The 23,207-nt window shown below is 47.5% G+C and overlaps 1 protein-coding gene across 1 annotated transcript; it reads left to right on the top strand.

Moving 5' to 3' along the window:
- The first annotated feature begins 506 nt into the window (after positions 1-506).
- On the top strand, positions 507-21,057 carry WNT8B (Wnt family member 8B). The gene is made up of 6 exons (XM_084763638.1): positions 507-617; positions 16,298-16,331; positions 17,034-17,172; positions 17,764-17,889; positions 18,586-18,728; positions 18,897-21,057. Exons 1-6 carry the CDS (start codon positions 553-555, stop codon positions 19,440-19,442), a joined length of 1,053 nt encoding a protein of 350 aa, XP_084619764.1. The 5' UTR covers positions 507-552; the 3' UTR covers positions 19,443-21,057.
- The last annotated feature ends 2,150 nt before the right edge of the window (positions 21,058-23,207 follow it).

Raw genomic sequence — 23,207 nt, 5'->3', positions numbered from 1 at the left:
CAGGACGAAAGGAAAGTTATCCCAAATGCAAATCCAGTCTCAAAGTGCTACAAAGACCCCTCTAAATCCCTGTTGGGGACCAGGCTCTCCCTGTGTGGATGTGCCTGTGTATACATACGCTTCAGTAGGGGCACGACCGTGCTGTAGTGGGCAGAGAAAAGCAAGAGACAGGCAACTCCACGCAGTGCTTGTGTGGAGGGGATTTGGCTATGTCTCTTTCTCCCCCTCCTTTCTTTGTCCCCATTCTCCTCGTCCCCTTCTGCATTTGTCTGGGAGGATCCTGGAGTGTTCTTTTGATCGACTCAATCTTTCTCTGGCACTTGAGTTCTGATTGGCTGAAGGACCTCGAGGGGGAAAAACTTTAATTAAGTAGATAATCTCTTCTTTGGATGTTTGGTAGCTCCATTTCACCACCCCTCAACTCTGTTTGGGATCGCTTACACACTAAAGCAGTAGAGCTCTGAGGAGATCCCTCTACCCCTGAAGGGAAGGCTGCCCACCTCCTCTGCCTCCCAGCTTTGGAGAATTTCTCCCTCTGTTTCTCGGAAGACTATGTTTCTTAGAAAGCCTGTGTGCATCTTTCTTGTCACTTGTGTCCTCCACCTCAGCCATGCCTGGTAAGTCACCTACTTGGGCGTGGGATGTGTATGGGTGTGTGGCACATTGGAGAAAGCTAGCTTCCATTTCCCTAGGAGGCCTTGAGATCTGTCTAGGGGAGAGCCAGTCTATGCAGTAGGGCTTGCTCTGTAAGTGTGTAGCTGGGCTCCGCAAATCTTTAGGATTCTTGCCAATAAAAGGTTGGGTTTAAAAATGAGGGATTTTGTATATTTTTTTTGTAAGTGCTTATACCACAGATTTCAAGTGATTTGGGGAGAAACAGACAGTAGCCTGGAGCTCTAATTCCTGACCCTGCTGTGGCCAGGTGCTGCAGGGCAAGTTCCCAGTGGGCTCCCCTTGCTAGAGACAGAATGAGCCGGATCCGATTCTGCGCTTTCTGACTTTTTTCCAGAATAGTCTAAGAAACTACTCATGTTAGCACTCCCTAGACTGTCTAAAGTGCGTTGGAGCTATTGGAGTTGGGTTGACGAACAGGGTAATATTCGAGAAACGTGAGCTTCTCTACAAACATATTTATCTGCTCAGTGTACAGAAATCCCTAAGTTGCTCTGAGAGTCAGATGAGACGTGAGAGCGCTTTGCAAACTCAGGGACAAATGCTAGGTGTCATTCTCCTCGCTCTCCAGGAAAAGCATCTGCACATGCGTTTGGTAATAAGCAAGAATATGAGCATTTTAAGGAGGCCTGACCTGGGGAACGCGTGTCGCTAGGCAGTTTGGAGTTTCTCCTCAATTCAGATGCCGTCTCAATCAACACCCCCTTACTCCCCCTGCTTAAGTTTTCACTTTGGCCATCTACTTAAGATACAAGTCCAACTGCGCCACAACCTACCCAGGAAGCCAGGGTAGCAATGCCTTTGCCGGAACCTGCTTCCGGTGCTAATTGAGAGTGTATTCTTGTCGCAAATGAGCCTAGCGATCTCTATTTAAAGCGTTGATTTCAAAGTTCGCCAACTTAGTACAAGGTACTTGCAGCTAAACGTTAACGATTTGCAACACTCCTGATTATGAGCAAAACTGCCAAATAATTGGCCAGTTTTAATTGGCCTTTTAATTGAATATTTCGACATGAAAAGAGAGAAAAGGCCATCTCTGCTTCACAAGAACAAAACGACAAAAGGGCCGGGAGACTATTTCAGGGCGTTGCTACTGGTGTCTTCAGCTGATTCAATATCAGCAAAAGAGAAACACGAGACGCCTCTGCCTAGTCACCAGGGCAGTGCGAAGAATTGTTCCATTAAAAAAAAAATACCTTTACTGTGTGTCTCCCTCCCTGCTGAAGGGGGTCACGCTCTCACTCCATTCCGACTTTGACACAGCCACAGTGAAGGGTGGCTGCCTTGCTTGTCTGTCCAAATTCAAGGGTCTGGATTCCAAAAGAAAACAAGAGAAAAGAAATGTGAAAGTTCGTTTTAATTTAAACACAGGACTTTAGAGCCCTCCCTGCCCAGCCTGATGTGTGTGTGGGGGGGGGGGGGGAATACCCGAAAGCTCCTAGGCAAGGCGCTCAGACTTTAACTGTTTCTTCCTAAAAGTCTTGATTGGAATTTAAAACACACACTTTGCCAAGGTCCTGTGTCTGAGTAACGTTTGAAAAGTGACTTTTCACAATAAATATTGATGACTCCTCTAACGAAGCACTCCAGGCTTTGTGGAAGGTCGTCATCCCGTTGTTCCGGGCAGAGAAATTTGACCAAGCACAGCCTTTGACATGTTTCTCGTAAATACTTCATTATCAACTTTTTATGTAAGGACCTCAAAAGCATCTAAGAAAGGACCACAATTTCTGCTCGGCTGTTCAGTTGTCGGGCTGCTTGAAATTATTGTCTAAAAGAGTATGGCAGCAAACCTTCCTGGTTTTGAAAAGTGTTATTCCTCAGTAACTTGAGAAATGTTTTTTTTTCCAATGGTTCCTTAAAACAGAGAATAGGGATGCACAAAACAGCCAAGGAGAGAAATAGTGACTGCCTCAGTGGGACCAGATGAACTGAGGCTGTCTTCCTGATAGTTTCTCTCAGGAAGAAATAGGCATAAAATGCTTTTCCTTAACTGTTCACCCTATTTCACCCCAGCTAATATCCCATAATAGCAATGGGTGATCAGGTCCTCTGCCCCCACCTCTTCTAATCCTCTGGTGCCACCACCTAGCTGAGTATTTGTTTGTTTGTTTTTCAGTAACATTTTTATGGATATTGAAATTACATCTGATATTGAGGTGCTAGTGCCTGACTAGGAAACAAATCAATTTGGGGTGTTGCTTTTGGTGACACTGAGGATTAAACTCAGAGTCTCCTTGCGCTTGGCAGTCGATTCTACCGCTGAGCTAGGGCACCACACAGGGGTAAACTATTGTCAGAGGATCTTTACATGCACAGCCTCACCAAGCACTATATATAGCTAATACTATTGGTCTCTAAATATTTCTGCCACTGTCTTTAAATGGATGCTATAGAAAGTAAAATACAAATTTATTCCAGGTGTGATGGCCCATGCCTTTAATTCCAGCACTTAGAGGGCAGATACAGGTGGATCTCTGGGAGTCTGAGCCCAGCCTGGCCTACACAATGAGTTCTAGGACAGCCAAGGCTACACATTTAAACATTTCGAGTTCATGATAGTTTCTTTGTTGTATTATATGTTTCGTAATGAGTTTACCCCCTACCAGACATGAAAAAAGGGAAGTTCAGCCAAGGGCAGGTCCACTAAGCTGGTCATATCAGCCAGGTGTGTTCTTCCTCAGAGAGCCTGGAGAGAGGCGTGAGGAGCTGCTTTGGAATCTAGGAAACAGTGTGCTAAGGTGTACGTGCAATGCTCTCACCAGCAGCATTCCCTGGCCTATCAACAAGTACACAGTTCAAACCCAGCAGGGATGGAGGGGCATCTGGGAGGTGGCCTAGCTGAGCAGCCGCATGGCAGGAGGCTGGGCTAGAGACAGGACCAGCAACAGTCAGCCCCCACTTACTCGTCATTTCCCGAAGAACGGCAGCCCGTGTCTCCTTTCACAATCCTTATGTCTCCGATCATAAATGACAACAGTGATAGTACTATTATACTGATTGTAACCAAAAGCATTAGGTTCTGAGAAAATACACAACTACTGCTTTTGTTGTAATGGGAAGGATGCTCTGAGGTAGGTACATAGTATGTGTGCGTGTGTGTGTGCGTTCGTGTGTGTGTGTGTGTGTGTGTGTGTGTGTGTGTGTGTGTGTGTGTGTGTGCATGTGCATCAAAAATAATATGGCACAGAAGGATCTCTGTTTTGGGACATTATATAGAGATAAAGTGGACTTAAGAAGGGAGCAGAAACAAAGGCCTTTTCATCCACACTGGCTTCCGTCCATGGGAAGAGACTGTTGTTTATTTCCTGTGGTTGGACGGCTGGTTCGATTCTGCTCTCTGTCAGCTGACTAGGACAATGAATAAAGTTCCTTTTTTTTTCTGGGCTCTGACGACCCTTTTCTATTTTCATCAGAAGACGGAGAGTTCATATGGCTTAGAGAGTGAGGTCTAGGCAATATTTTTTTTTAAAAGAATAAATTTTTTTTTCCTGAAAGCATATTTTTCTCACTAAACCAAAGGTCAGGCTGGGTTAACAGCCATGGGAAACTGTGTGCTTGGGTCCTATCAATACAGAGCCCATTGATCCCATTTGAAATGTGCCTAGTTCCCGAAGTCTCGCGAGAGAAATGAGCATCCACTGTGGACACGGATGGACCTGCAGCCTCATTATGAGGCCAACTTTTACGGTTTGTTTTTCTCAATCTTTTCTGCAAGCCCCTGGTATCGATCGTGTCATTTCTCTCTATGCTTCTGAGGTTAGAGTTTTCTCTCAGGAAAAAAGAAAAGAAAAAAGAAAAAATCAGACTATACAGGGGCATTTACTCTCACCACTGTCTAACCACCATACCCCCAAATCCATTGTTCCAAACAGTCTGTGTTTCCGGTGTTCCCATCCCCCAGGCCAGTCAGACTCCATAAAAAGTTGATGTTAGTCTTTCTGTCAACCTCTGGCATGACATTCTTGCCTTCTCTGGGCTAGACAAAAGCCATTCCACAAAGGGAAAAGGTCCCCTCCATTTAGTGTTTTAGTCATTTTCTGCTGTACCAAATTCCAGTCTTTGGTCTTACACTCAGTCTGAGTGCCCTACCCTGCTAACTCATGACAACAGCAAGCCAGCAGGTTGCTCATGTTGGCTTGGCCGGCATTTCTTCATCAGCGTCTCTGCGGAGCTCGGACTCCACAGCTATTGCTTCAGGGGCATGCTGATTAGTTGTAAGTTTATATCATGGGCTCCTCCTCCTCCTCCTCTACCTCCTCTTCCTCCTCTTCCTCCTCTTCCTCCTCCTCCTCCTCATCTTCCTCCTTCACAAAAGCACAGTGAACAGATATGTCAGAAACCCCTATAATGCAGCTCCAACCAGTGTGAACTCCTGTCTACTCTGTTTTGCCTACACTTTCTGTAGCATTTCCTGCTGCATATATTTCTCTGACTCTGAATCTGTCAAACAGTTCAAAACAGGAAGAGGAAGGGCATGAGAGAGACATCTGAGAGATCTAGGGCCATCAAGTAGAAAGAATCTTGGGGACAGTATACAGTTACGATCGTCCTTGGGGGGCAGTCAGGAATAGCCATTAACAAAAGCGAGAGCATCATTCAGATACAGGCTTGGGTCTGTTTGTGCCTTGAGCAGCAAAGGCAACAAGATGAGTGGCTGGGGCAGACTGGGAGGAGGGATGTCTCACTCTCCACTTGAATTTCGTTCTATTAGGTAGTGAAAACGGTCCTAAAATGCTGAGGACATCTGTTGGTTCTGATGCCTTGAGCTGTTCACTGGCTGGTTTAGGGGGTGGGGAGTAACTCCTGTGGTCACACGAGGTTTCTGGTATTGGAAATCAGTGGGTTTGTGTCCATCTGTGCAACAAACAAGAATCATTTCAAATCTATTACACAGAGACCTCAGTGACAGGGTCGGGAAACATAAGCTGCCTGCACAGTGATGGCTAAGAAGCTGCCATGATGCCAGGCTTCTCAGGGGCAGTGTCCTGGACTGCCTCTCAGCAACTTTCACTTAGAGGCTGGGAAGGGGCCGCTGCTGGGTCCTTTCCCTCCTCATTTAGATGCCAAGTGCCAAGGGCTTTCCTGCAGCCTGGCTTTCTCGGTGGAGCTTGCTGCAATGCACAAAGAACGGTGGAAACGGAGAGAGGAGAGCCCCTGGCTCTGTGAGGTCCCCTGGACTGACAGCACAACCCTTGGCAGGGAAAAAAAATAACTCCTTGAAAACTGATGACTTTCTTGGGGGTGGGTGGGGTGAAAAGAAATCCTTCTGAGCCTGTTTGGCAGAGCTTCTTGGCTTGATGCTGTCCCAAAGGCTGGCCATTGATCTCTGCCAATAATTATTTGGCAAGGGCAAAATTTGAACTGATGTGGCATTTTAGGGCATATTTAATGCTTAACATTTTATTTTAGCCAACTGGTTTGTAAGACTTTCATCTATAGTATGTTTCAGCATCATATAGAAATTTTACATTCACAAAAATATTTTTAGACTGATTTGTAGGGCCGCAACGTGTTTTAAGAGCATTTTAAGCCATGAAGTAGCTACAGGAACATGGCCCAACTCCATGAGCTCCTGAGTTTCACCTTTAAACCCATCTTGAAAACAACAACAACAGCAACAACAACAACAACCCTTTCCTCTGGCCACAGAATTGGCCACAATCTTGTCTGCTCTCTCTCATCTCTTCTGATGCCTCACTGCTCTCTCAAGTTCACACGTGCTGCTTTTCTTGCTTGAAAACATCATTCTCTGAACCCAAGCTTGTGTTCTTCACCCCCCAACAAGATCTTGTCCACAGTGGCTCTCCCTCGTCCCTGTCTCCCATGCCCAGTGAGGGGCACAGAACCTAGGGCTTATACCTAGGCAAGGACTCCATCATCGAGCTATATCCCCAGCCCTCTTGCGATTCTTTTCCTTCTCGACACATTTGAAAGTAGAAGGAAATTGATCTTTGACATTCTACATACTTTCTCCCCTCTAAGGTCTCAGATGTCTGTCTGTACCTTCTCATTTCCCCTGACTATAACAGGTCAGTTCCTGTGATTTGTAGTTTTCAATGCACAAGAATTTCAGCTCCTTGTGCAGCGGGAGACCCCTGGCTTAAATACCCCTGGGTATTGTTAGAAGGCAGTGAGAGAAACTTCTAGAACTCTGGGATCCAGATTAGTGAGACTCTTGCCTGTGCAGGTGTGTGTGTGTGTGTGTGTGTGTGTGTGTGTGTGTGTGTGTGTGTGTGTGTGCGAGCGCTTGCACATGTGTGCTCACATGTGTTGTGGAATGCAGGGGATCATTGGGGAAATCCCAGAAGGGGCTGACTCAGCTTTCCCAGTGCCAAGCATGATGTGAACTCCACTGAGAAAGAAAATTGTGAGCGAGGCCATTCTAGCTGGAGCTCCAGGCATCTTCCTACTCTGGAGCCTTTGAGCATCTTCCCTGAATGCCTCTGTGTGTCTCGACGTAAGATCTGTAGTCCACACTCACCATCATGCCTCCTCCCCTGGCCTACCCATAACCCCACAGTCTGAACCAATGGGAGCCTCGTGACTCCAGACTTTCTGTGTCTCTTTAAGAGATACAATTAAAGATGAGGGAGGAGCCAAAAATGTCAAAGATCTATAAGAAAATCGAAGGGAGGATGCCACAGGCCTGTAAGGACAGCAAAGGGAGACAGGACAAAAGTGAGGCAGAGGGGATTCAGACGAAAGTTCTGGCTAGTGACTATAAAACATAAAATTCTAGAAAGTCAGCTAGGCACAGTGGTGCACACCTGTAATCTCAGCACTAAGGAGGCAGAGGCCGGAGGATCCTGTGAGTTCAAGGCCAGCCTGGTCTACAAAGAGAGCCCAGGAAAGTCAAGGCTACACAGAGAAACTCTGTTTTGAAAGGACCAAAAAAAAAAAAAAGTTCTAGAAAGCCACTCCAAACTTGTCTTTAAAAGGCGTAAGTGGGACAGAGCAAAGGAGATCAGGCCTCATCAGACGTCTAAGCCACATCAACCGCTGGACTCAAAATAAGCCTGGCACAGTAGCCAGTCTGTGGGACCTCACTGAATGAGACGCCTACACAGGAAGGGGAGTGGGAGCCAGGCACCCAAAATTAGCCCAGGGACAAGGTCCTAGTCATGCTAAGAGATGAATGCAGACAGAGTTTGTGCTTGAACATTTCTGGTCTAGGTCTGTCAGTCCCATAGTGAGGCAGAGTCCTGACTATGGCTGAGAACCTGCTGATGACAAAATGGTGTTGTTATACAAACTGCCAAGACGAAGAATCATCCTCACACTGGGGGGTGATGGGGCAGTGGCTTAACTCCTGCCTACGAGAAGTTCTAATCCATAGAGACAGGGGCTTGCAGTTGTCTCTTAGCTCCCTAAGTTGGAAAAATAATGCAAACTTCTTAAAAAAAAATCAGGTAAAAAAGGCTTTGGGTGTATATATACATATGCTCGTGCATGTGTGCATGTGCGCATGTGTGCATGTGCATGTGTGTAATTAATATTAGGAGAGGAAACATACATTCTTAAGGGAAAAATTTTGGAGGCTTTCCAGGCACTGACAGAGCTGCAATGGCACTTGTATGTGAATTGCTCCAAAGGCCTTCCTCTCCTCCTCCACCTCCTTCAGAAAAGCTATTGAGATGAGGCTGGTTGTGGACTAGATCTCAGTGGGTGAACCAACGGACAAGTGCGGTGCTATAGACAAAGCCTCATGAATCAAGGCGAGACTTGCCTACTGCCTAGTCTCTGAGGTTCTTCCATGGGAGAAGGTCCCTGAGAGGAGAAGCAATGGGAAGGGAGGTAACTTCGGCATAGCTCTGCTGTGAAGACCACCCACACAGCTCCAGTGACACATAGGGCCGGGGTGTGCAGCTGGATCCCAGACGGCCCTGAAATGAAGGAAGGGTGAATTAAGATGACGAGCACAGTGCGGACTCAGATACTCGGGAAACTGAAAGAGAGGAACCCCCTCATTAGGGGTTGTGTTAGGGGTGCTGCGGCTGAAGGTGGTGAGGTCAAGCCCAAGAAGACAGGGCCTGGCTAAGCAGCTTGGCTTGGGAGCCTGTGACAGCAGAGGGACTCTGTGGAAGTGTGTAGAGGACAAGGCAGGGAGATCTGACTGCTCTCCCTAATTCTTGCTGTGAAGTAATTTATAAGAATAAGGTAGCATAAGAATAAGGTAGAAGAGTATAAGAAAAATAAAAGCACAAATTGTGGATCAAAGCTTCACTCTAGGCATGGTGACTGGAGTGTAGATGTGGTCTAGAGGCAAGCCCAGGAAGCTGACGTATCAAAGACTTCCAGAAGCAGAGGCAGTGAGTGAAGGGCCAGAAGAAGAACGGGTGGGCCTTGGCCAGACTCGGAATCCTTCGGAACATAAGCCACCTCTGCAAACATTTCGTTGTGCTGTAAAGAAGAAGGCAGGAATCAGCCACATTGTGAGGGAACCACCTGAGGTACAAGGAGAAAGAGAGAAGCCAGGAACAGGAGCAGACAGTCCAACCCTACCTCAACCAGGCACCTCAGTTTCCCGGCAGCCTATGGGAGTTGGCAGAGAGCAACTGTTTGCTTATGCCCTCCTGTTCTGGGGTGCAGTGAGACCAGATGGCTGTCTGGGAAAGATGCTGTCACCAAAGCCACCTCAAGCACCTGGGGACTTTGACAGAGCTAGAATCTACTGAGGAATTATGCTAATCTGGGAGACCCAAGTATCCATGGGTGAAAACTGCCAGCTCCCAAGATAATAACTAGCCTTACAGTCTTTTCTAGTCAGCCAAGCTTTGGGTGCTTTTCTGGTGTCACTGTGGGGTTGGACGAGGCTGAACATAGACAGGCCACGTGCCAAGACTGACTGTGCATCGCTGGTGGTGAGCAGCCCCTCGAAGTCCCCAAAGGCTGAGCCCAGGAAGAGCAGCAGCAGTCACCTCAGGCTTCGTTCACACGTTTTTTTTGTAAGAATGGTACTCTTTGAAAGGACCACCCTTTGCAGGGCCTCTCAGGTGGCCACTACTTAGATTTGGCACATCTGGGCCAAAATGTAAGCAAACCTCCTTATGACCTTTCTGCGGAAATGACAATATGAAAACTCACACAGGAAAATTAAACCCCAGGGGTAGGGGGATAAAAGACATTTGTCCTTACTTAAAAAAAACCAACGCACAATTATTTTTAGCATGTTTCTAGAGAAAAATGAAACAAGAAGTGTAGCGTCCTCCCATACCATCCCCTTGTTCATTTCTACAAGAGCTTGGGTGAATAGTATCAGTTATGGGGAAGATCTGGTAGTTCCCAGAACCCTTGTCCCTGTGAGCATGGAAGCTTCTAGAAGGGAAAGGTGGAGCATTACAAGGAAAAAAAATGTAGCCAAGACCATGTGATCACTATTTGGACTTCTTTCCTGAGCTTAGGCACCAACCACTAAGTAGAATGTCACTAAGACCTCCAAAAGACCCATTTCTGACTTTGAGGAATTAAGAGTCCTGGGTTAGCGGAAGGACTGAGGCAGGGGACAGATGAGTCACATGGTCAGCGGTGTATGTCCTCAACCCCCACAAGGGGATCAAATGACACTTTCACAGGGGTCACATATCAGGTACCCTGCATATCATCTTTACGTGACAATTCATAACAGTAGCAAAATTACAGCTACAGTAGCAACAAAATAAGTTTACGGTTGGGGGCCACCACAACATGAGGAGCTGTACTAAGGCGTCACAGCGTTAGGAAGTTTGAGAACCACTGCTCTAGAGTGAGACAGTGTAGGTTCCAGACCCACCCCCACCCCCCACTGAACTAGTGTGTTATGGTGCCATGATGTGGTTTGCGTATCTGTGAAGTGGAGAACAGATTCGTTCTATTCTATTTTCTCTCTCTCTCTCTTGCTTTCTTTCCTTCTCCTCCTTCTCCTCCTCCTCCTTCCTTTTGGTTTTTCAAGGCAGAGTTTCTCTGTGTAGGCTTGTCTGTCCTGGACTCACTTTGTACACCAGGCTGGTCTCAAACTCACAGTGATCCTCCTGCCTCTGCCTCCCGAGTGCTGGGATTACAGGTGTGTGCCACCACGCCCCACTCGTTCTATTTTCTCTAACTGTTGTGGCAATGGCGTGGGCTTCAAGCACTAAACTTCTTACAGTAGGTTTTCTGTGCACAACAGAAACACTTGAGTTGTTACGAAAATTTATAATGTGTTACAGGTAAAACACTACTGCTCTGACATATGTGATCATGCTAGATGTTAGTATGTGACACAAACTGAATTTTATGTTACATTATACTTGTTTGGGGCAGCTTCCCATTATGGAATCCTGGTTAGTCTGGGACCAGGCTAGCCTCAAACTCACAGAGATCCACTTGCCTCTGCCTCAGAGGACTGGGAATAAAAAAATGTGCTACCATCCCTGGGACTGTGATATCACACTTTATACAGAGATACATATATGGAATATGTGTGTGTGTGTGTGTGTGTGTGTGTGTGTGTGTGTGTGTGTGTAACAAAAGGAGAAGAAACAATAAAATATTTACTTGGCAGTATAATAGAAAAACTACAGTTTATGCAAACCGCCTATACCCATTCCGAGTTACTAGGAACCACAATGATGATTATCATAGCCTTAAGCGGTGCTGTGGATGTGTCTACGGTAACCACCGTGTGCACTCACTCGGGGGTCCTTGCTTTCACCTTTGCTGTATGATCATCTGCTGATGCAGCCCCTACTCATCTCAACAAGTAAGAGGGGGCGCCGCTGCTGGCCCCAGATTTCCTCCTTATGTCCCCCACATCTTCTCTTTGCAGAACATTTTAATTAAAAGACTAAGTGCTGCCTATGAACTGCCTCGAATACAAATAATATTCCAGGACAAAGATCCATCCGGGTCATGCACACTTCTAGGTTTGTAGGTTTTGGGGAGGGGACAGGGCATTGCCTTCTGGGCTGAGGATGTAAACGTTTTAGAAAGAATGAAAAAGGAGCCCCTGGGTTTGAAATCTGTGGGTTCCCCTCTGTCTCCGCTAGAATCTCCTCCATATAAACAAACTGAGATGGCAGTGGGTAGGAGCCATGGCTTTCCCCCACAAATCTTTTTGGAATCCTTTTTCTTCTGGAATTTCCAATTGGCTCTAAGAATCTTGTCATTATTTTCCCTTTCCAAACCCTTTAATTCAACCCACTTGTACAGAATGCTTTCTATGTCAAAGCAGTATATAAGGGGAGCTGGGGGGGGCACCAATGTGTCAGGCAAGCCATACTTATGATCAGAAGCATGGCAGTAAAAGAAAACCAAGGCCAGCTTGGGATAAAAAGTGAGACCTGGTGGGGGTGGGGAGCGCTGTGATATTTGGGATGGTGGTACACACCTGTTACTCCAGTAGTTAGGATGCTGTAGCAGGAAGGTTGTGAGCTCAAGGCCAGCCATGGACTACATAGTGAGGCGCTATCTTAGAAAAAGAGAAAAAGCAAGCGAGGGCTGGGCCAAGCAGTCTCTGGATTATAAAATTAGTAACTCGGTTAATAATGTTGAGGTCTTGGGTCCAATACCCACTTCAACTCCTCAAAACACTCACAGTGAGACTTCAGGGGGTGCTGGTTGAAGAGCCTGGGGAGACAGCTCAGAGCATTTACTATTCTTGCAGAGGACCCAGGACCCTTGTGGCAGCTCACATCTGCCTGTAACTCCAGATCCAGGGATCCTGTGCCTTCTTCTGGCATTCATGGGCTCCTGCATGCATGTTGTACACAGTCACACAGGCAAACACACATGCACATAAATATAAGCACACAAATGTTTAAACAGAATTTCTGAGCTTGCCTTTTGAACTAGAGCTTTGCCTGAAAATAAGAAAGACTTAGATGACGGCTTTATTGAGACTGAATCCACACACCAGGAAACTCACTCTTTGAGGAGTAAGATCCTGTGGCTTTTTAGGAAATCCACATACATGTGGATCCACATGTGTCTAAGCCTCAACACAATCCATTTCTGATTTTTATCAACCCTGACAGAAAGCCCTTTTCATTATCAGCCATGCCCCAGTGTTCTCCCCTGTCCCCCTGATAACTGCCAATCTAATTTCAGTTTCCATAGAACAGTCTTTTTTAGGGGCTGGAGAAAGGGCTCAGTGGTTAAGAGCACTGGCTGCTCTTACAGAGAACCCAGGTTCGATTCCCAGCACCCACATGGCAGCTCACAACTGTCTGTAACTCCAGTTCCAGGGGTTCTGGCACCTTCACAGGCATAGACGCAGTCAAAACACCAGTGCACATAAAAATTTTTAAAAGTAAATATTTTTAAAACCCACAATGGTCTTTTCTGGATGTTTCTTGTAAAATCAAGAGCAAGAAGAGTTCATATGGTTGTTGGTCTTTCTCTTAGAGCGATGCTCATCTCTGTTGGCTCATATGCGGTATTTCATCTACTTTTATGGTCAGATAATATTCTATCATGGATATACCAGATTGCGGCCACTCATTCATTAGCTGCTAGACATTTGGGCAGTTTTAGGTTTTGGATATTCTAATTAATGTTGCTATAAACACAGTGGATATGTTTTATTGAATATGTCCTCCTTGTGGTAGAACTTCAGTGTCGTAGTTAACCTGTGGAGGAATTGCTAAACAATTTTTCAAAAGTGCATGCACTCTTTTACAATCTAACTAGCAACACATGAGCATCCTTGCTGCTTTGAGTTTTTATCAAAACTAAGCCTACCCTGTTTTGGTGCTTACCAGGAGGACACAGTCTTTTTAAGATGTTGGATATTTTACATAAAGGTAAAGCAGTAAAGGTGGACCAGGTGTATCTACGAATAAGAACATGACCGTGGGAATGTTGGCCAATTAAGGCCCACAGTCTCGTCACGCGACAGGTGTCCAGTTAAACCCGCCATTTTAACTGGCTCAGCTGACAAGCATGTAACACAAGACTTTTCATACTATAGGTTCTCTAGGAAAGGAATATCCTCCAGGCTCTCTGTCCCTTACCCCCACACTGTCCTACCTTAGACACTTCCCTAGAGAGAATCTAGTCCAGCTTGCCAAAGCTTTGTTCATTGTCACTCACGTTTTGTTTCGCTCCATCTTCTTTCCCAGTAATGTCTGTCCTGTAAATTGGTAACTATTCTGTCTGGTCTGGTAATGTGTAGCTTGCAAGTTATTCCGAACGTAAAGATTGCTCTTTTGTGACAGGGTAAGCTCCTTGACCTTTCTGATGTCTCTGGCACAAGGCTTTAAGGATCAGAAACTTATCTCGGAACCTAGCATGGCTTTGACGATTGTGAACTCGTTCAAGCCATCTTGAACTTCTCTGTGAGTTCTTTGATTCCGCCCCCTCAGTACAGTGCAGCTTCGTTTTTGCTGACCTAGCTCTGTCCGCCGAGCTCTAACAGGCAGGCCATCCTTTTGCTAGATTTTGTAGATGTCTGTGGTTTTCTGTTTGTTTGTTTGTTTTGCTCTTGCACCCGGCTAGGCTCATGACTCTTAATAGCCACATCCATCGTCCCATTCCAAACTCATGGCAAATCAGTGACCTGTTATTAGCCACACTACTTTGTTTTTAGCTCTACAATTACCTTATTTCAACACTGTTACATGGATCTGATCCTTTCAGGTTTGGTGAGCGTTTAAATTTTATCTTCAGCATTTTTTACTTTTTTGAGAGAAAGTCTCATAAATTGACCAGGCTGAGCTAGAACTTGCTCTGTAGTTCATGCACACCTTTAACCTGTGATCTTCCTTCCTCTGCCTCACAGGTGGTGACCATGACAGGCGGGCACCACCAGACCCAGCAATAGGTATTCTCTTGGAATTGACTGGTTTGGGGGTGTATATGTGTGGTGTTTGTGTGGGTGTGTTCATCTGTGTGGCGCTGCTTGTGTAAATGCACATAAAGGCTACAAGTTGATATTAGGTGTCTCATTTGCTCTCCATCTTACATAGTGAGGCAGGCTCTCTCATTCGAACCCAGAGCTCACTGGGTCATTTAGCTAGCTAGTCAGCAGTCACACACATGACTGAGCTGTCACTGCAGCCTGAGACTGACGTTATCTAATTTCCTTGTGATTAACTTGGATTGCACTCACTCTTTTTTATTCATTCTTTTTATTGCTGAGTCGTATTCCATGGTTCGAATCGCCAGTTTTGGGGGTTTGGGTTTTTGTTTTTATACTTGGTGATTTTTGTTGTTTGTAAGTATGTTTATTCATGGTGCAGTGTTAAGGCTTGAACTCAGCGGCCTTGTGTGTGATAAGCAATACTATATGTTTTTGTTTGTTGGTTTGAGACCGTCTCAAGTAGTCCAGGCTGGTTTGGAACATGCTGAGGAGGCTGGCCTTGAATTCCTGACCTCCTGCTGCCAACTCCAAAGTGCTAGGATTACAATCATGCACCATCAAGGCCAGCAAAGGCTACAGTTTTAACTTTCACACTCAGAAGTTCACACACACACACACACACACACACACACACACACACACACACACACCCCTCACTCCTAAGCTAAAAAGTCTTCATTCCTCTGGGATAAAGACTGAAGAGTGAAGCCACTGGACCACTGAAAGCTGGCCTACTTTCAGTCCGAAGAAACAGAGGCCAGGCTACTTTTTCAGATTCAGCTTTATTTTGGGCATTCATTTGGTATTTCAATTACCGGAAGCCTGGGCAGATATTCCACTGTTCGCCAGTTCCTAATTAGATGGGCATCTGTCTCCAGTTCCGTGGAGACGGACACGCCTGGCTTCAGATCCTACTTCCACAGATATCAGCTGAGTGATCCTGAACATGTAGTTAGCTGCCTCCTCTTAGACTCTCTTGGACAAAACAGAGATAATAACGTTTGGGGGCAGAGATGATTTCAAAGAACTACATGATGTGAGATACTGAATAGCATCTGATACTCAGAGTTAAAATTAGCTCCGTTTCCATTTGAAAGCTATAACTTTATATTTTTTTATGGTGTTGGGAATGACAACTGACTTTAAAATTCCAAAGAGATGGGGATATATGGTTTAGTGGTTAAGCACACGGACAGGTTGCTCTTTCAGAGGACATGGGTACAGTTCCCTACATCCACAGGCTGTCTCACAATTGTTAACTCCAGTCCAAGGGGAATCTGGCATCTCTTCTGGGCTCCTCAGGTACATGGTGTGCACACAGCCAGCCAGCCAGCCAGCCAGTCACCCATACACTTAAAATAAAAATAAGTTTTTTAATGGAAAGAAATATACTACTTTGAACTTAGTCTTTTTCTTAACTAAATGGGCTATCTTTAATTTTTTAAAATTATTTTAAAATTATTTCTGGGGGGTGTGCACATGTGTTGGAGCCAGCACACACATTATAGCATGTAATAGGGGCCAGAGGACCCTTGCAGGAGCTGTTTCTCTTCTACCATGTGGGCTCCTGAGATCAAACTCAAGCTGTGAGGTTTGGCAGCAGGCACATTTACCCACTGGGTCATCTATCTTGCTGGCCCTGAGCAGGTGATTGCTACTGGCCTTTTGACAAAGTCTAATGTTTCCTATGAAAATGAAATTTCCCTTTCTTTCTCTCAATGATATTGTGGAAATAATCTCTGTGACTCTCGGGAGCAGAAACAAACCGATGTCTCTCTACTGCACTCTGCTTTTTCTTTCTTCTAGGTCAGTGAACAATTTTCTGATGACTGGTCCAAAGGTAAGAAAAAGATCTTTGATTAACTCGGATGTCACTAGTCTTAACTTGTTGGCTGAAAACACATGCTGGCTTCATTGTATTTACAATTTCCATTATACTGTAGTATATAGCACAGATAGGGACTTGCCCAAAGCCACTTAGCACATGGTCAAAGCCGAGATGAGAACTTGAGTATATTGCTACTACATTTATGGCTTGAATCTCCAGAGCCAGAAAAGTCACCAGCTTTGACAGATGCAATCCCACATCCTTGTCTGTGCAAGCCCTCTCACATGCGGGAATTGCACTACATGGCTGCCACACAAAAAGTTTTTCCAAAACACCAATCCTTAGCTAGTAGTGGGGTTCAAACACTGGAAATTTCAAGAACTGTGTAACTTGGCTCATTTTGGAGAGACAGTTTAGTTTAATGAATAAAGACTGGTGGGAACTGGAGTTTGATAGAAACCAAATTCAACTTCTCCCTTTGCCATCTGCTAACTGAGGCCCCAGGCAAAGCACTTCTTCCCAAGCCTGGGTTTCCTTACCTACAAGATGGTCCTTATCCACAGGGATGCTGACACCATATGAGATGGCATTTTTAGACTGCTTTCTCGGTCAATATTAGAAGGCTGGGAGACCAGACAGTAAGAGAGTTGCTTGGCCAGTGTGGGGCAAATGTCTCCTATGCTGAGGCTAAATTCTGAGCCTATATTTCTGTAGGCTTACCTGGTCTACTCCAGCAGCGTGGCAGCTGGCGCCCAGAGTGGTATTGAAGAATGTAAATACCAGTTTGCTTGGGACCGCTGGAATTGCCCCGAGAGGGCTCTACAGCTGTCCAGCCATGGTGGACTTCGTAGTGGTAAGCAGAGCCTGGTCCTTCCTCTTCATCCTCTATTTTCACTCAATCCCTTTGCTCAGGACATCACTCTCTTCTGAGATCTTCTCTTTTCCTTCTCTGGCCCTTGTTTCTTACCTATATTTTCTTTCCTTCCCTTCCTTCTTTCCTTCTCCCTCCCTCCTTCCCTTCCTCACTGTTCAATACCCTCCGCCTCATTTCCAGTCCCTTGCTGCCTTTGGCTGCCCAGTTGGAAAAAGGCTTCCTCACCATCTAAATAATACCAAGATGTAGGTTAGGGCCATGAATCCTGCTTAGTGCCTCCTTGCAGCAAGCATAGAGAGCGGTGCTGAGCCAGGAGACATTTGGAGACCAGGCTACCATAGAAATGATAAACAAGGAGAAGGCTGCCCATTTCAGGAGCTTTTGAAGACTGACTGCACGGTGTGTGACTTGAAAAGACGGGAGGGAAAGAGGATAGAGCTGAGGCTAGGCATGGATAGGCTAGGGCTGGCAGAGGCATGTGTGATGGAGGCCCCAGGTGAAGGTAGCACATGGCATTTCTTGGGGCTGCAACCTCTTCTTCTAACTCTTGAGGGACTTTGGCTCCCCCAGCTAACCGGGAGACAGCGTTTGTACATGCCATCAGTTCCGCGGGAGTGATGTACACCCTGACGAGAAACTGCAGCCTTGGAGATTTTGACAACTGTGGCTGTGATGACTCCCGAAATGGACAACTGGGTGAGTAGAAATGTGGAAATGAGGGGAGCAGGCAGGCGGGAAGTTCACGTACACAGCAGAAGACATGGTGGGAAGCTGGGGGTACATTGTGTTCTTCTAACCGTGAGGGAAGTGATGCTGAAGGAGTGAGCCAGTTCCAGCCCACACACTACAGTGACAACCCTGCCCAGAGGTAGGTTAGGGCCTTGTTCTCCCAGATGGATTTCCTCAACTTAAACACACAATAACAGAGTAGTAGTGTGCAGACTCAATCATCTGGCCCTGGGGAAGGGGAGGGGCTTCCTTTCCTCTTTCTTTGTCCCCTGTTCCTCCCTGGTCCCGCGGTTTTCCACTGCCTTCCTGACTTCCTTTCTCCATATTACCTCAGTTAGGTCCCTCTTTCTTTCTCAAAGGCTGAACTCTTGTCCCTTTGCAGGCTTCAACCTCCAGCCAGCCAGACACGTGCGCTCTCCTGCAGAGGAGCACGGGACATGTAGGTCTGGGCAAGGGATTGGCTCAGACTGAATAAGGGCAGAAAAGGCGGCAAAAACAAAGCAAGATTGAAACCAGTCCAGAAACAGAGCACTCCTCCGACATTAACCCTTTCCCACCCTACCCCCACCGGGGAGTCTCCTCCACACACCCACTCTACCCAACTAGACACATGACCCCAGGATGCTTTGGACTCAATGGCTTTTCCTGCCCCTGCCTTTTCAGGAGGCCAAGGCTGGCTCTGGGGAGGCTGCAGTGACAACGTGGGCTTCGGAGAGGCAATTTCCAAGCAGTTTGTGGATGCCCTGGAGACAGGACAAGATGCCCGGGCAGCCATGAATCTGCACAACAACGAAGCTGGCCGCAAGGTGAGTTCCTGAGTTCCGTAGCCTTTTGCATTAGGCTGCTGGCTCCATCCGCTACCTGGTCCAACACTTGGGTTCCTTAACAGATCCTACCCAGTCGGTTGGCCACTCATTAGCTAGGCGCCTTGCAACTCCTCTGGCCCCGCTGCTTACGCGCAGCTCTCTCCCCAGGCGGTCAAGGGCACCATGAAACGCACGTGTAAGTGCCACGGAGTGTCTGGCAGCTGCACCACGCAGACCTGCTGGTTGCAGCTGCCGGAGTTCCGAGAGGTAGGCGCGCACCTGAAGGAGAAATATCATGCGGCGCTCAAGGTGGACCTGCTACAGGGTGCGAGCAACAGCGCTGCGGGTCGTGGGGCCATCGCTGACACCTTCCGCTCCATCTCCACCCGCGAGCTGGTGCACCTGGAGGACTCCCCAGACTACTGCCTAGAGAACAAGACCCTGGGGCTGCTAGGCACGGAGGGCCGAGAGTGCCTGCGGCGCGGGCGCGCCCTGGGCCGCTGGGAGCGCCGCAGCTGCCGCCGGCTGTGTGGGGACTGCGGGCTGGCGGTGGAGGAACGCCGCGCCGAGACAGTGTCCAGCTGCAACTGCAAGTTTCACTGGTGCTGCGCGGTCCGCTGCGAGCAATGCCGCCGGCGCGTCACCAAGTACTTCTGCAGCCGCGCTGAGCGGCCGCCGAGAGGCGCTGCGCACAAACCCGGCAAGAAACCGTAAGGGTACCCTCCTGACTCCCTCCCTGTACGTCTTTGGCTTCGTTTAGAGATCCTGGATGAGGAGGAAGCCAGAATGGGGACCTCGTGCTCCCTAGCCCAGGGAGAGGCCGAGCGCCACTTTCCAAACATTTCCTGGATTCATCCGCGTGGTCTTTGTAGCTCACTCGTAGGTCTCAAAATTGTTATAAAACTCTACAAGTTGTTCCTGAGAAAAGGACGAAAACAGGCGGGTCTGTTCACCTCACCCTACCCTGCTTTGGAGCCCAGCTGTTGTAATGCTGGACCTAGCTTCTCAGGCCTAGGAAGGACCCCTCTCAGATAGATATGCAGAGTCCAGGTAAAGACGCGCGCCTTCTCTTGCCCACCACAGCTGCACCTGCCTCCTGTGAGCCGGAGCCTCTGTGATTAGACTCCCTGCTGTTGACTCTTCGGGAATCTAAATGTTGTCTTCTCATTTCCCTACTTGCCCTGGAAAAAACAACAGCAACTACAAAACAAAAACCGGGAACAAGTAATCCTTTGAATACGGGGTAAGAGGGAACCCCAGAGTCCAACTTGCATACCAAATGCGTTATTCCTCCGTGACACCAGTCACTGACAGACTTCATCAGCTGAGCAGTGACCTTCCTAAAGACCAAAGATACTCCAGGCACTCCCAAGGGGTCTCAGAGCGCAGAGGTCGGCAGTGGTCAGGTGACAATCATTTTCTGCTCACAGCAGCCGTCTGTCTATACGTTGTTGTCTTCTCCACAGGTGCTTTGAGCCTCTGAGCCAAAACTGGTAAATGAAGCCAATTTTGGGATCTGTACCTCTAAAGGCAGGGCACCAGAAGGAGAAACCAGCCCCCCTGGTTCTCAGATAGGCAGGATTCAGAACAATGGACACTTTCCTTGCTTAGTAACACCCCACTCACCCCTCCCTCCGTCTGCCACCGACACCCCACTCACTACCTCCCTCCCGCCCCCTGCCACCGACAACCCCCACCGCCTCTGCCCACACACTGTGAAACTGTTGCTATTAGGGTGTTTAGAACCCTGACCCTTTTAGTTTACAGCAGCCACTGATATGTGCCTCTTTCCTCAGGTCCTGAGCTCACTGGGCTGTAGAGGGAAGCAGAGTAGAAATTTAAAGTCTAAACTTTCTCCTCCCTCCCAGTTTGGCAGGATACCATCTCCCTGTAGCCTTCCCTGATGGCCTAAGTAGTTAGCACGATTTGACTGAGGCTAATCTGCCTGGGATTAGTAAATCATCCACATAAACCTTCCCCCAGTGCCTCTCCTTGCAAGCTCAGAGCTTGGGACTTCTGAGCCCGGGGTTCCTTTTTTGGAGAGGAGCAGCCCATGAGGATCTGGCAACAGAAGAGCCAGTTGAGGCCAGACCTTCCCCATAGCTGCCCCTTGTCCCAGGCTAGTCCTGGCTGTGGGCATCCGCAGCACTGCTGGAGCAGAAGCCAGCCAACTTCCATACTTCAGTCCTCTTCTACTGGCACAGAGGTCACAATGCCAAAGTCCCAGGGGCTGCTGCCCTTCCAGAGTAGAATGCCTTGGACATTCGAAAGGACCTTGGCTGAGTCAGACCTCTGTGCGTCTTCAGGTCTTATTAACACTTAAGGGCGCAGGGGGGGGGGAGGGGAGTCCTCTCCTTTAGCAGGGAACTTCGGGGGCTCCTGGTACTTCACTTCCAGCTCCATCATAAAAGACTCTCTTTTTCTGCCTCAGTTTTTATCTGTGACTTCTAAATCTCCCAAGCTATCCTTTCTTTTTCCCAATCAAGCAATGGTATACACGAATCCCACCATCTCACGCAACATACACTCCATAGTGTACAGAAGAAAACGTGGCAATGCAATCGAAAACTATAAAGGTTCCATGTTGGAAAGTAAAGCTGATCTTTCCAGGGCTCTCAGCATAAAGGTAGAAGCACTGTGCTTCAAAGGTTCAGAACTTTAAAGCCAGACCCCAAACGCATCTGGCTGCCACTTCTTTCATGGTTGCTTTGTATCCACAAACGGCTATGACTGACACCCAGTTGATCTCAGTTCTATAAAGAAAATATTGCCCCCTTTATGCATTCCGCCTCCAGGCATCTGTTCATGCAATAAACACCGAGTGGGGACAGCTGACAGTGCACCAGCGTCCCTCAGTTCATGGCTTCTGTCTTACACTGAATCACTGAGGCTGTGCAGACACTGACTGGGAAGATGAGGCACCTCCTGAGGTCAGCTAGTCAAACCTTTGTTTTACACATTTAAACTGATGTTGAGAAAAACGGGTGGCACAGCAACCCAGGCCCCTTCCCGTCTCTTGTGTACTCTCTAGGAGCCCATCTGTCTCAGTCTGAGGACAGAGGAGGAGGGAGGTCCTGAGAAGTGACGAGAACACTGGGTCGGGTGAGCAAAACACTGTCTCCTTCCTGTCCCTGGCCTGTGAGCCTAACATAAGCAGGGCTTTCTTTTCTTTAAAAGAATCCCAGCCTCACTTGGCCTTAGGAGCAGGTCAGTGCAAAGAGAGAAAGGGTCGGCCTTGGCACGCTGGTGGCGCTGGTGGTGGTGGGAGGGAAGGGCAGGCCGGGCACTCGTCTATTGTCCATCTGGATTGGATGCTTCCACTCATTCGTTTCCTTTTAATTAACCCACATTCCTGGAGGAGAAATATTTATGTTGGCTCCCATAGAGGCAGTCCTCAGACTGGAAAGAAGAGGGAAGAAAGGCTGTCTTAGCAAAACAATATCTCTAAAGAGCTCAAGGGGAGAAAATAGGGGAACAAAATACCATTAAAACAGCCTTCTACCCCCGCCGCCGGAGTCAATGAAAACTTCATTTCACATGTTAATCCTCCACTCCGCCCCCTTCTCTTCTCACAACACCTTTTCCGAAAGTGTTTGGGAAAAGTCTTCCCAGTCAGTACACAGCTCCCTGCAGCTCAGACTTCTCCTTGTGTTAGTTCAGGGCCCCAAGTGGGGCTCTCACTCCAGCAGCAGCATTTTTTTCTCTTCCCCCCCCCCCTTTAATTTAAACAAAGACTTCAGAGTTCATCAACCTCCCACTGAAATTCACAGCTGCTGAACAAACTAATCCCCTCTCCCGGCCTTTCTTCCCTTCAATGGGCTCTTGGCTTCAAAGACACTTTGGGAAAGGACTTGGCTGGGGCTCACACTGCTTCATCAATAGAAGTTAGCACAAGTATTATCTGAAGAGCAAGTGGCTTTACAAACAAATACTGCCTAACAATCCCTTCCTCCCAAACACACACATCCAGCCTGCAGACGTGATGGGATCGACAACAGGATTAGGGATGGTACCCCCTGGCTTCACACCCGGGCCCTTTGTGCAGCTGAGCTGGCCCTGAAGTGGTGTGAGGGAAACCCTGCAGCTAACTGTCAGGCACAGATGGAGACAGACAAGACAGACAGACAACAGACAGACAGACAGACAGACAGACAGACACACACACACACACACACACACACACACACACACACACACACACACACCATAAGCACTGTGGCTACAAGGAAAGGCCTACAGCACAAGTCCATGGGACTACACTTTTAAAAAATTATTTTCTGGGGCTGGAGAGATAGCTGCTCTTCCAAAGGACACGGGTTCAATTCCCAGCACCCACAGGATGCCCTCTATGCAGGCTAAACACTCATACACTTTTTTTTAAAAGGTCTTTTCTTCAGTTTTGGAGTTCATATCTCTCCCAGACCTCTTTCCTGCCTTCCTCTATGGTACAGGAAGGAAGACCTCTCTAGAGAGGCACCA

Source organism: Acomys minous (genome assembly GCF_964271855.1).
Source record: "Acomys minous genome assembly, chromosome: 2".
NCBI lineage: Eukaryota > Metazoa > Chordata > Mammalia > Rodentia > Muridae > Acomys > Acomys minous.
Note: the sequence above shows the minus strand (reverse complement) of the source record. Positions and strands in the feature narration are given on the sequence as shown.